Genomic DNA, 14,046 nt, shown 5'->3' with positions numbered 1-14,046 from the left:
ATTTGAGGATGAATTCTCTTCAATCCAGTGAGAATTATGCAAATCCAAATTGGTATAGAGTATCTTGCGTACTGTCTGCAGCATACCCAAGAAAATGCTACTAGCCTCCTGGTCATTAATTGGAACTTATTTTATTACTCAAAATTCATCTTTGTTTTGTCCTTTTCAAAACAGTTATTCTAGGTGCAGGCCGTTTCGCACACCAACCGTGCACCAATTGCCTAGCTTGAGAGTAGAGTTTTCCTTTTACCAATGAGTAATACTACATGCAGTCATGGAGTGCACAAACTTTGTGCAATCGTTTTGAAAAAGAGTGGGGTCTACTATTAAAAAATTCTTATTTTTTTATATGGGTCCTATATTTATTCACTTTTTTCAAAGTGATTGTACAGCGCTTGTGCACTCACGACTGCAACTATCATTTCTCTTTACCAATTTCCCAAAGACCCCGACCCTTGAAACGAGAAAAATAGAAATAATAATCTTTTTAGTTTTTAACTTGTCGACCATTTTCCTTCCTTTTCTCCTTACTTCTCTCAAACCCTGAATGGATATGAGCATCCTCTTCAAGCCTCAATCTTTTGCGTGAACATTTTTCCAAAATCACATCTTTTGCTAACCTGGTTCATCAACAGTTTTGGTGCAGATAATAGCTTCCACTGCTTTTTGGCCTCAGTTACTTCACTCTGAAACGGTTCATAGGAACAAACCAGGTTGTTTCCTGCAATTTTAATGGCTTCCTAATTACCATAATCACATTCTAAGAAATGAGTTTTTCCTTTTACGAGCGTAACATCGATGTGTGTTTATGAGGGTAGCTTCATTTTTGTTGCTTCGCTCTCTCTCTCTCTCACTCTCTCTCTCTCTCTCTATATATATATATATGCTAGCCAATGATATATGTTCTATCTAAAGTTTTTGCTTTCTGAGAAGATAAATTCCTTGTTTAGTCTTGAGAATTCGTAGAAAAAGGAAATAAAATATTATTCTTTATTCATTGATATTTCGTTGTCTGAGAATTGAGAAATTAAATAACTCTACTCCCCTTAAAAAAATCAGGGGCAAATTAGGCCACCATTTTATTTTCTAAAATAATTCTAATTTTTTAAAAATGTTCGCTATGACCGTTATTTCAGGATAAATATACGCCGCTGGAGGTGGTCCAAAGACTTTCATTTACTGAAAATGAAACGAAAATAATTTGCATCATTAAAAAAATAAATAAATAAATAAAAACTCAATAAAATTGAAACGAAAAGAAACTGTTTCATTAAAGGAAACTTAAATGTTAGCTGGTCAGTGCCCTTGGATGCACGAAAAGGCCTGCAACAGGACTTTTCCTGTAACTACAGCACGCAATCACTTTTGTAACGTCTCTCTCTCTCTCTCTCTCTCTAAACGTCTTTCTTTTGGCATTGTTGGATTCTTAATTACTGATGCACCGAATCGCAGTCCCTTTTCAATGTTGCGGCAGACCGCAGAGTATTGCTTACTAAAAAAATAAATAAAATTCCAGATTCAACCCAAAATCTAGAATCTAAATTTAAAAAATCTGAATAAAATCTGGATGGGTTAATCCAATCCGAGTTTCGGTCGAAATTTAAACAGTTCTTCTGGAGGCAACCGGGGTTGCGTCCCCGCCACGTCCCCACACATGCCATGTCAGCATTTTTTTAAAAAAAAATTTAAAAAAAAAATTAAGAAAGCGAGAAATCGAAATGGGTCTCCATTTTCATCCATCTGCGCCTCTCCCGAACCCGAGCTTCTCTCTTCAAGGTGGTCTGTGGCTGGGACGTTCGTGCGAGAGCTTAGCTTCTCTTCCATTTTCGTCGGTTGTTGTGGTCGCCGTCGTGGGACAGTCCACATCTCTGAGTCGAGGTCGTCGTCGCGGATGAGAGAGCGAGTGGTCGCCGTCGTGAGGGAGAGAGTGACTGGTCCATCGTCGTGGTGGAGAGAGCGACTGGTTCTGTGATTCAAGGTAGCTGAAGATTCAAATTTTCATTTGTTTTTTTCTTTAATGTGGTTTGGCCGCTGGAACAAAAAGAGGAAAGATGTTTTTGTTGCAAATGTTTTTCTCCATTTAATGTTTTGGTCTACTTTACTTCAATTTTAATTATTTCTCTTAGGTTTATAAAATTATTAGATAATATTTGAAGTCTGGTATATGGTATAAGAAAACAAAAATTTTCTTTTCAGATCCAACCACATAGAAGAAAAAATTTATTAGCTCTTGGAAAATGGTATAATTTCTTGCAATTAAAAAGCCATCAATATTTCTTGATGTGTACAAACTACAATAAACACTCTGTTACCTTCATACTTGGATGAATCAATGAGATAAACATATTGGGTAAGTCTTGTGTGTTGTCTGGTACTCCTATGAATGATGGAAGAAAAGCTGGATCAGAGTTGCAAAAACAAAAACCTCATTTACTTGGGTTATTGCTTCTCATCGTTTATTGGGCAGTCCCAAGTTAAGTTGGCAACTTGGATGATGATCTTCTTGTGTTTTATGTGATACAGAAAACTCTGACACCGTGAACCCATGCTTGTTATAATTATATTTTAAAATATGATAAATGATATTTTAAAATATGCTTGTCATAAATTATACAACTTGGAAATTCTTATAGTTTATAAAACTAAATGGATTCCATTAAATGAAACATTCACCTATTCTTTTACCAACATATTTTACAGAGCCTTTTTTTTTGTATAATTTATGCCCCCTTTTTTAGACCTTCTAATCTTATAGGTTTATGACACCACAACTAATTTTGTGCACATCAATCTTATTCCATGCACTTACGTAATTTTCTAATTTTTAGGATTTGCGTTTGGTTGCCTCTCAGTATGGGAAACGGGAAAGAACATCCATCTATGCTAACTCCTCTCATCAATACAAGCTCCACTACAAGCATACTAGTTGGGTCAGACCCTAATAGACCTGGTGGTGGGGAAACTGAAGCGCCATGTACATCCTCTACAGTTGAAGAAATTAATAAGGATAGACCAAATCCACAGGAAACCAAGGATTGCAGTGCTGGGACATCTCAGAATGTTGAAATTGATTGTGATGATATGATTGAGGAGCCAAAGTCGAGGATGGAGTTTGATTCTCTTCAAGATTTAGTGAGTTATTATAAGGAGTATGGTAAAAAGTGGGGGTTTGGAGTGATGACAAAAAGGACTGAGAGGGAAGAAGATGATTTTTTTAGGTATGTCACCCTTACTTGTGCGTGTGGTGGGAAGGCTTGTAATAGAACTTTCAATGTCGTCAACCCACGTCCGACAGGAAAAACAGAATGTAAGGCAAAGATTAATGCCTTAAAATCTGATGGAAAACTTCAGTTGACTACGGTTCATAATATCCATAATCACGGTCTTAGTCCAAAGAAATCTCGTTTCTTTCGATATAATAGAGAAGTGAGTGATGCCGTAAAAAGAGTTTTAGATACAAATGATATGGCTGGTGTCCGAATGAACAAGAGCTTTGGATCTCTTGTTGTTGGCACGGGCGGGGACGAGAACCTCCCATTTCTGGAAAAGGATTGTTGTAACTATATCGACAATGCAAGACATCTACGACTTGGCGCAGGTGGTGCTGGTGCACTTCGAAAGTATTTTTGTAGGATGCAGTACAAAAATCCTGGGTTCTTTGCGTTGATGGATTTAGATGATGAAGGGAGGTTAAAGAATGTCTTCTGGGCAGACCCACGTAGTAGAGCAGCCTACCAATATTTCGGTGATGTGGTCACATTCGACACTACATACCTGACCAATAGATATGGGATGCCGTTTGCACCATTTGTTGGTGTAAACCACCATGGGCAGTCAATCCTCTTGGGAGCAGGCTTGATTTCCAGTGAGGATACTGAGATCTTTGTGTGGTTATTCCAGACTTGGTTGCAATGTATGGATGGTATAGCTCCTAAAGCTATTATTACTGACCAAGATAGAGCGATGAAAAATGCAATTGGTATTGTTTTCCCAAATACCCAACATAGATTTTGTTTGTGGCATATACTGAAGAAAGTGCCGGAAAAGCTTGGCTCCTATGGTTCCTACAAAACTGGGATGAAAAATGCATTGATGAAATGTGTATATGACAGTCAAAGTATTGATGAGTTTGAGACAAGTTGGGTTCAGTTAATTACCACGTACAATTTGCATGAATGTACGTGGTTACAAAGTCTATACGCTGATCGTGAGCATTGGGTTCCAGCATTCTTGAAAGACTGTTTTTGGGCTAGAATGAGTACAACGCAGCTGAGCGAGAGCATGAATGCCTTTTTCGACAGGTATGTTAATGCTAAGACGAACTTGAAAGAGTTTGTTGACCAGTTTGATAATGCATTGAGAAAAAAGATTGAGAATGAAAATGCCGCGGACTTCCACTCATTTAGTGTCACAACCCCCTGCATATCTAGATCTCCAATTGAGAAAAGGTTTCAAGAGTTGTACACAAATTCTAAATTCAAGGAAGTACAACAGCAAGTTACCGGCATGATCGATATGAATCCAAAGTTACATAAGAGCATTGGTGCAATACAAACATATTTGGTAAAGGATGAAGTTCATTTGGCAAAGTTCACTAAGCAAGTTACATATTCTGTGGACTTTATTGAAGAAGATTCAGCTGCAAAGTGTTCTTGTGGATTATTCCAGATGAGAGGGATATTGTGTAGGCACATTTTGGCCGTATTCAGATGTAATGAGATTACATATTTGCCAGATAGTTACTTTTTAGATCGATGGAGGAAGGATATCAAATGGCGATACACGCTGATCAACAGTAGTTATAATGCGGGGGAACAACGGGCAGATTCTAATAGATATTCAGAGATGTTGAATATCTGTTATCAGATGATTATTCTTGCAGCAGGTTCAAAAGAGCATACTCAGGATGCAAAAGCTAAGTTATATGCAATGATTGAGTTGTATCGTGCCAACCAAGAACCCCCATCTCTGACCCAAACGGGTTCCAATGTTCCAATATCAACAGGGGGCACAACTACTGTCAGTGGTTCTGGGCAGGTACGTAGTCCAAATGTTGTATGTGGGAAAGGCAGACCCCATCTCTGAGGAGAGCATCTAGGATGGAGAAAGATATGCGAAAAGTTAAAGCGAAGATCAAAAAAGCACAAGGAAAGGGAAAACGTAAAGAGGTGCATCTATTTAATATGACATGTATGTTTATATTTTACATAAGCAAATATGAAAATTATATGCATTTATTTGTTATTTCATTGTTAGGGAGATGTAGGAGGTACACCCATGTTGAGCACACAGAGATCCTTATTTGGCCATGAGGAGAATGAACTGGCCAATGCTAGACACGTGCAGGTATTTTGTATAAGTACATAAGCCTTCTTGAAATTTCTTGTTGTACAAATTGGCTGGTTCTTACACGTATTTTTGACCAGGCCAATCCAGAAAACACAGCTTTTGACATTGGTGGAACCCAAATCCGAGGAACAGTGATTCAAAGTCAAGAACGTGTTAGTATATCCCAACTTTTTGTTTGGTTATATTAATGTTCATGGTTACAAATAAGACATTAATATACACGTTTACTTGGGTCACAGATGCAAATTGGATTGAATGGATCACAGCCGATTGACTTTGGGTTGGATGGATCACAACCGTTTGAATGATTTGAGAAAATATATAGCTTTTTAGTATTGTGTATTGTATATTGTGTTTCCACTCATTTAATGCACTTTTATATAATGAATGTATTAGACTTTATGTTAAATAGCATTCTGACATCCATTTGTATTGGGACATTTTTGTGAACTATTTGATTTGAATCTGAAAATTGATTTGTGATGGAAGATTAAAATCTGAAAATTTATTACATATTTCGAAAGTTGCTGAGCTTTTAGGTTGGTATTCTTTGTACAAGGCTACTTTATGACCATTGTGCAGAAGAAACGGCATACAGTGGCTAGAGACAAAAAAGAGATGGAACTAATAGCTTGCAGCAGGTCATCATGATCCTTATGTTGTCCCACGAGGTATTACCCTGGTTTGTAGGTCTAAGTTTTATTTCTGTTTTATTTCTGTTTTCTTAGATTGATGACATGCAAAAATATTATAATATAAAATGGTTTGAGTCCATGATGGAAGATTAATATAAAAGCCAAAAACTTGAGTATTTGTGAGCTATTTGATTTGAATCTGAAAATGGATTTGATTTGAATCTGAAAATTGTATAAAATGGTTTGAGTCCATGATGGAAGATTAATATAAAAGCCTAAAACTTGAGTATTTGTGAACTATTTGATTTGAATCTGAAAATTGATTTGATTTGAATCTGAAAATTTATTTGAATCTGAAAATTGTATAAAATGGTTTGAGTCCATGATGGAAGATTAATATAAAAGCCTAAAACTTGAGTATTTGTGAACTATTTGATTTGACTCTGAAAATTGATTTGATTTGAATCTGAAAATTTATTTGAATTTGAAAATTGTATAAAATGGTTTGAGTCCATGATGGAAGATTAATATAAAAGCCTAAAACTTGAGTATTTGTGAACTTTTTTATTTGAACTTTGTTCGAGATTTTGATTCGGCTGTGAATTATAGGTTAATGTCATTTTCGCTTTCTTGTTTCAGCATTTATTGTGGTGAGCTTGTTACCGCTAAATATTATATTATCTGATTTTCTAAGTTTTTGGTACTTATCTCTTGTTTTATCAGTCGTTGGTTGTGATTTGTTTGATATTTACTATAGGATCGAAATATATGATGGTGACTTTGGTATAGAGATATTGTCTCAGATTTTCTGGGGTAAGAGATGGTTGCAGAGTCATGGTTTTGCAGTCTGTGGAAGACTCCACGAAAGCATGAGGTTGGTCCTGGGAAAGTGTTGATTGGGGTGTTAGCATTTGAAGTTGTAAGCTTGATGTCCAAGGTGATTCATCTATGGCAGTCTCTAAGTGACAGGCAAATTGCTAGGTTGAGAGAAGAGATCACGAATTCAGTTGGTATAAAGAAGCTTGTCTCGGATAATGAGACTGCATATCTATGAGAACGGAAGTTCAGTTTTATTTTCCTTCTTTCTTGGCACATGCATGGAGGGGGCTTTCCTTGTATTTGTGTTGTATGGCAGCAAGAATTTTATGGCATTTGCGTTTGGTTGCTTTTATGGTGTTTTCCCATGTACCATTCTATTCTCATTTCTAAAGCCCCAAGCTTATTCCATTATTCTGGGCAATCTTTATGATCTATATTATTTATTTGATGTGTGCAGTCTTTGGGCATTCTTCTTCATCCAGATCCAAAATTCCATGAGTTTTCAAAAGTTATATACAATACACAGTTAGACAACTCACTCTTGGCTTCCAAAAGGAACATAAAAAGAAGAAAAATGCCTCAACTAAATCTCACACAAGTATTTGAACTGAATTCATTCTAATAAGCATGATCAAACCAATAAGCATGATCAAACCAATAAGCATGATCAAACCAATAAGCATCTCCTGACATATTTCTTGCTGAGAAATAACACAGTAGGCAGCAGAACTGTTGAACTGAATATATTTACATCAAGTACACAGTCCAATAAGTATAACACAGTAGGCACCAATTTAAGTGTTACTTAAATACTACCAAGTAACATGCAACTACAAATAAAAAACCCCAATACAACTGAAGTAGTATGCGTCCACGCCTCATTTCAGTTTGTTGTTCCAGAAGCTCCTTCTCTCTATTGGATACCAGCAGCTCTCTCTTCTCGATTTCATCCACTCTTTTACGGAGCTCAGTCTTCGTCTTTTCCACATCGTCCATCATCTTCTCAAGCTCCTTCTTCTTCCTTAACAGTTCTTGTTTCTTTCTTGAAGTCGGAACTCAATTTCTTCATTACTGTCTGCCCACTTGAAAAATTTACAGTATGATAATCCCTAATCATTTTATACATATAAAAAAAATATTAGATGTATAACATATTCATCACTATAATTTACAAATGTTAGAACTACAAATAATGTAATTACCTCTGTATTGTACTTTGGACACCCTAAGAAGGGTCGTCCTGGATTTCTTCTAATACTTGAATATCTCAATGTGGCATCGACCTTACAGAAGCAGTGTGCTTGTCCCAAAGTACGTTTTGGAAATGATGAAGAAGACATTGATGATGATGATGATGACATTCTAACATGAATATGCCATCCATGAGGTCTATAATTTACAAGTAATTGCTTATAAAAAGAAAGAGGAGGACCATCCTCTAAACCTATCTATTGGTGATTGATAAAACTAAACAATATTTAATAAATCACATTGAATTAAATCTGCAAAGTACTCACAAAACCAGATCTAAATATAATATACAATTGCTATTTTTAACTCTTATCAGTATTAATGGTTTGATCATGGTGCATATACAAAAATGATAGAAACACAGACAATAAGCAAACTGTGCACCGGCACAGATTGGTTATAGGAGATACACAATGCGTAAATGTTGATGAAGTTTCGCATGATAGTGACAATAACCCTATCAATAACACCAGCAACCTCTAATTATAAATTTAAATTTAAAACAACACCACCAATAACACCATCAACATCTAAAGATAAAATTAAATTTAAACAACACCACCAATAACACCATCAACCTCTAATTATAAAATTAAATTTAAGCACACCACCAATCTCCTACAACCATCCATACCCACGAAATTCATAAACCAACACCATCAAGCTAATTAATGAGTCGAGCTAATATAGAAACCAACACAACAATAACACCAGCAACCTCTAATTATAAATTTAAATTTAAAACAACACCACCAATCTCCAACAACCACTTGCAAAATATCCAACAACCACTTGCAAAATATTCATACCAACGAAATTCATAAACAATTACAACAATAAAGAAACAACAAACTACAATATCAAACTGCAGATATACAAAATTGGAGAATATAACCTTACCTGGGAGCGAGCCAAACTCTGTTTTAGCTCCTCTGTTCACTCCCATGACTGTGTCACTGGCAGTGAGGGTATGGAGTGTGTGTCATTAGGGTTTCGGGTTAGGGTTTCGGCTTAGGGCTTCGGGTTAGGGTTTCGGGTTAGGGCTTCGGGTTAGGGTTTCGGATTAGGGTTTTGGGACTTTGTGGGAAGGGGATTTCAGACCAGTGGCTTCGTGGATTCGTAGGTGTGACTCTGTAAACACAACTTCATGGAGAAGATGAAGAGAAACAGAAACCCTAACCAATGGCTCTGTGTTTTCATGGAGAAGATGAAGAGAAACAGAAACCCTAACCAAGGGCTCTGTGTTTTCATGGAGAAGACGAAGAGAAACACAAACCCTGGTTTCTCTCGGCGAAGAGAAATTAGATGGAGAAAAAATCTCACAAACCCTAACCCCTAATTTCTTTCGGAGAAGAGAAGAGAGGTTTTGTGTGCGGCTTGGAGAAGAAGAAATCTAGGAATCTTTGAAGAAGAAGACAGAGCGAAAGTGGGGAGAAGACGAAGAGAAACACAAACCCTAACCAATGGCTCTGTGTTTTCATGGAGAAGACGAAGAGAGGTTTCGCGTGCGGCTTGGAGAATAAGGCAGACCGAAAGTGGGGAGCAAAGAAATGAAAATGAATCGGGACGAACCCACGAGGACCCCTTGGAAATGAGAAAGGCAAAAAACAAAAAGGCGTCGTTTTGTTTTTTTGCCACGTCGGATGCGAAGCCGCGGCGAGGACGCAGCCTGGTTGTCCACAACATTTTTCAAATTTAAAACTCGAATTTTGGTTCAGATATACCCGCATTTTCATAAAACAAAAAGACTACTAGATTACTTAATATAAAGTATTGTAAAATGTTGTAACTATTGATAAATATTTATAACTGCGTGATGCATAGAAATAGTTAAATTTATTAAATGAAAGATACTCTTTATAACTAAGTTTGTACACTCTAACGTCGCGTTATATGATAAATAGAATTTTTAAAAATGTGTCAATATTAGTGTGTTGATCTACAATCAACTTGATCATCTTTTTTTTGCTTACTCGTCTTTTTTTTTTTATATTAGTGGATGAGAAATTTGGCAAACTTTGCTTGAATAAGAGAGGATTAAAAGCTATTTATATAATTGTGGTTTATCAAGATGACGGTTTTTTTTTTTTTTTTTTTGAACTTTGAAATAATTATTGATGGATTGAAATAGATTAAAAAAAAAAATTGTGCGCTTGTTATCAATATTTGATCATTTTACAGGGTACACAACATTCCGAAATTCACTCCATAATTGAAGACGTTTTTTCGACCGTTGAGTACGGCTGGCGTTGGGATCAGCAGATTGGTACGACTCTGTTCTTGTCCATCCGATCGGCTCCGTTCTTTATTGCTACATAGACTCCACACAAATAGTCACCAGGATCCCGACAAATGCTGCAAAATCTTGAGTCGCCGGGTGAGTTTTGTTACTAAAATCATCTTAATTTATTTTAATTTATCATTATAATTTTTTTAAATTTTAATATAAAATATAATAAATAATTCAATTTTTTCAAATCTTAAAATAATAATAATATTAAAAAATAATATTCTAATAATATTTTATTATCTCAACTCAACTCAACTCAATTCATTTCAACATCTAAACACACCTTGAATCTCGAGAAGTGTTGCAAAGCTTGTTGACAAATAAAACTTTGCAGAGATTTAGGCCTCGTTTATTTTTAGAGATGAGATGAGATTAAAATTAAAAAGTTAAATAAAATATTGTTAGAGTATATTTTTTAATATTATTTTATTTTAGAATTTGAAAAAGTTGAATTATTTATTTTATTTTTTATTAGAAGTTAAAAAAATTGTAATGATTAAATGAGATGAGATATTTTTCTAAAACAAACGAAACCTTAAAAGCTTTGAGTTTCGATTTAAAAGGATCATTTTCACACATCAAATATTTAAGAAAAAAGATTTCTTACATTACTCCTTGTCTTAATTTCTGTTTATCTAGAATGATAATATGGCCGAACAATTTTCTTTCATTAATGTTTCAGATTTAATACCATATATAAAAGTGGACCTATGAGTGAGGGGGCTCCCCCTTATTGATAATTATACTTTGGGTACCTTTGGAACATAAATTATTCTCAACTTATCTCAATTTATCATTATAATTTTTTCAAATCTCAATATAAAATATAATAAATAATTCAACTTTTTTAAATTTTAAAATAATAATAATATTAAAAAATAATATTTAATAATATTTTATTATTTTAACTCAATTCAACTCAACTCATTTTAATATCTAAACTTGATAAAGATTCTCTATTATTTTGCTGCCAGAGTGAATGTTTTGTCATGCACCCAAAATAACAATAATTACTCTCTGTTTTTCCATTGAGATATGACTGGGTTAGGCAAAAGGGGATGAACTCTGGGATTTAGAGCAATTAGACTCATTAATAGGCTATTTTTGGAGACATCATGATTGGCTCAGCTAATTCAGAACCACACACTGTGATGGGGGGTAATTAATTACCCAAACACTTTTCATATGCATGCCATGTACTTTGATTATGAAATGAGGTGATTTTCTCTAAATAGTAAGTATGGACATTAGGGGTTTTCATATGGGTAGAAGGGATGGCATCTTGATCGATTGAGTGAACAAGAAAAGAGTGTGTTTTAACTTCAGCCTAAAATGCATGAATACCCATAAAATGGAAACAATTGAGCTACCTATTTCCATTTAAGTTGCATTTGCAGATCACAAATGTGGGGGGTGAAAGAAAAGTGCATACTGAAATTCTGTTGATAGACATTAAAGAATATATTATTGTGATAACTGAGAGGCAGAGAGTCTTTATGATATGAAAATTGAGCTACCTATTGAGCTACCTATTTCCATTTATGTTGCATTTGCAGATCACAAATGTGGACATGGTCTACACAATACATGTCCTAAGTACTCTAACCAAGTTTCCAAGCAACCTATGCACATAGTGTGCGAAATGTACACCAACGTGTACGACAAGCTACCGTGAGTTCCACTCCAGCGATGCCGCTTGGACCGTCAGCGTTTTTTGCCCACTCTAAAGTGGTCCCCAACCACAATGGCCAGCACGAGGAGATGGCAAGGGTGGCGGCCACAGGGTGGAGGTGGGAGCAAGAAATACAAAACAAATAGGATAGAGATGAGCAGTGTGTCACATCAGTGTGTAAAATCCCTTTGTGGGATTCCTTTATGTCTATAGTGTTTTTCTTTCAATTAAGGGTGTAAATAAGTTGAATTTGAAAGAGGAATGTGTGGTCAAGTCTTATTGGTTTGATTTTTATTCTAGCACAAGATCATAAGCTTGAGCATTTTCTCGAGTTTATTCATAAGCTACTTCATTTTGATAAAATAGATTTAGTTTATAATCTTATATATAAATTTTGATAAACAAATAATGACTTTTCGCTAATATTTTTATTAAATTTATATATACTTAACTTAATGATTATATTCGTAAGAATGAGTTAACACGTTTAGTATAAGGAACATGATTTCTTCTAATCATTTAAAATACTAAAATAAAAATTTAATGTAAAAAATATTTACGAAATTATTTGAATTTATACAAACTTATGAGAGTGATCTAGACAAACTTTTTGCAAATTGTATCATTTAATAATCGATTATATTTTTGTGTTCATAAACAACTAATTTAACAAAAACTTGAATTTGACTTAATTGATCCCGAGCAGCTTATTGAGTAGTCTTATTCATTTACAACCATAAGCATTATTGTTTAATGAAGCCCAACATTTTCTTATATGGATAAAGTCACAAAGCAAGTACATGAAGATAAACATAGAGCATAAGACATTAAACCCATCCACAATCAAAGATTAGGGTTTGGAGAAGAGGAATGCGAGAAACGGCAAGGTGCGAAATAAAATTAGGGATCATCAAGAGAATCGAATCTTATACGTGTAAAGAGATTACCTGAGCTTTGGAGAAGCAGATCGGCAAGAGAAAGAGGGATTTTGGTCATTTCCGACGTGAGAAGGAGTGCGGTGGCAAGGTGGTGCGGTGCCATTGTTGCCAACGAGACGTGGGGTGGTGGTGCGGTGGTGCGGTGGTAATGCGGTGGTGGGTCTCCCTGGTCAAAGATGAAGCACTCGGGATTTTGGTGGAAAGGGCGTCTGGTTTTTGAGAGGGAAGGGAGAAAACCGTTGCAAGGGAAAAATAGTGTGTGTACCGTAGTTGACGGAGTCCTCGGGAGAGAGAAACAAATGATATAAAATGGATTTGATAAATTAACAGTGTCTTTCAAATTTAAAAATTACTTTAAAAGTTACTGTAGTTATATTTCAAATATTTAAAATATAGTTATTCCAATGTAATATATTTTATGACTCAATAGCTAAATTTTAATTGGATTTAATTTTTAACTAATCTAATAAATATTCTCACAGATGAATTTTCCTCCTTTCTCACTGCTTTTTGGAAGAGAAATCGCATTGATGGTAGTGAGTAGGTCACGAGATATATTACCCCAAAAGTATATTTTTCTTCAATTGTTTTTGGCGTGTGTTGCCCACTATGATGACAAAAGGGGGCCCTTTAAGAGCAGCAATCAGGATGGCCGTAACCCCAATTATTTGATAGATCAGTTATATAAATATATATATATATATATATATATATATATATCTGCCTATATTTAAAAGCCGCTATAACGTTACTATTTATTAATGTTCATCGTGAACAGTAAATCTAAATCAGTCGTTTTTTTTTTTCATATCTTATTACTGTTCATCGACAGTATGATGAACAGTATTTTTTTTTTCATGTAAATGTCAATGTGCAACGTAATATAGCAATCGTGCGTAGGGAATGAGAGAGAGGAAGAAAGAAAAAGTGGAAAAAATATTAATTTTTGAGTTTTAAATGATCAATAAAGAAGCTGTTTTTTTTTTCTTCGCATGTTTTTTTCGCATATCCTATTACTGTTTATTATATCATACACTAAAAATTAACTTTAATTTATAAAATACTAATTTTTTATCATTAAATAAATGATGA

At 34.9% G+C, this 14,046-nt stretch overlaps 1 protein-coding gene across 1 annotated transcript; it reads left to right on the top strand.

Annotated features, from left to right (window-relative positions):
- Window positions 1-2,853: 2,853 nt before the first annotated feature.
- On the top strand, window positions 2,854-5,657 carry LOC108990362 (protein FAR1-RELATED SEQUENCE 5-like). Its single transcript, XM_018964307.1, has 4 exons — window positions 2,854-5,037; window positions 5,257-5,346; window positions 5,427-5,501; window positions 5,589-5,657. The coding sequence occupies exons 1-4, from the start codon at window positions 2,854-2,856 to the stop codon at window positions 5,655-5,657; spliced, it is 2,418 nt and encodes an 805-aa protein (XP_018819852.1).
- Window positions 5,658-14,046: the final 8,389 nt, after the last annotated feature.

Source organism: Juglans regia, chromosome 15 (assembly GCF_001411555.2).
Source record: "Juglans regia cultivar Chandler chromosome 15, Walnut 2.0, whole genome shotgun sequence".
Taxonomy (NCBI): domain Eukaryota; kingdom Viridiplantae; phylum Streptophyta; class Magnoliopsida; order Fagales; family Juglandaceae; genus Juglans; species Juglans regia.
This window is presented reverse-complemented; position numbering and strand designations above follow the sequence as displayed.

Coding starts and splice junctions, on each gene's coding strand:
- LOC108990362 (XM_018964307.1), top strand. CDS start 2,854: ATGGGAAACGGGAAAGAACATCCATCTATGCTAACTCCTCTCATCAAT. Junction 5,038..5,256: donor CTGTCAGTGGTTCTGGGCAG/GTACGTAGTCCA, acceptor TTTCATTGTTAG/GGAGATGTAGGAGGTACACC. Junction 5,347..5,426: donor CCAATGCTAGACACGTGCAG/GTATTTTGTATA, acceptor ATTTTTGACCAG/GCCAATCCAGAAAACACAGC.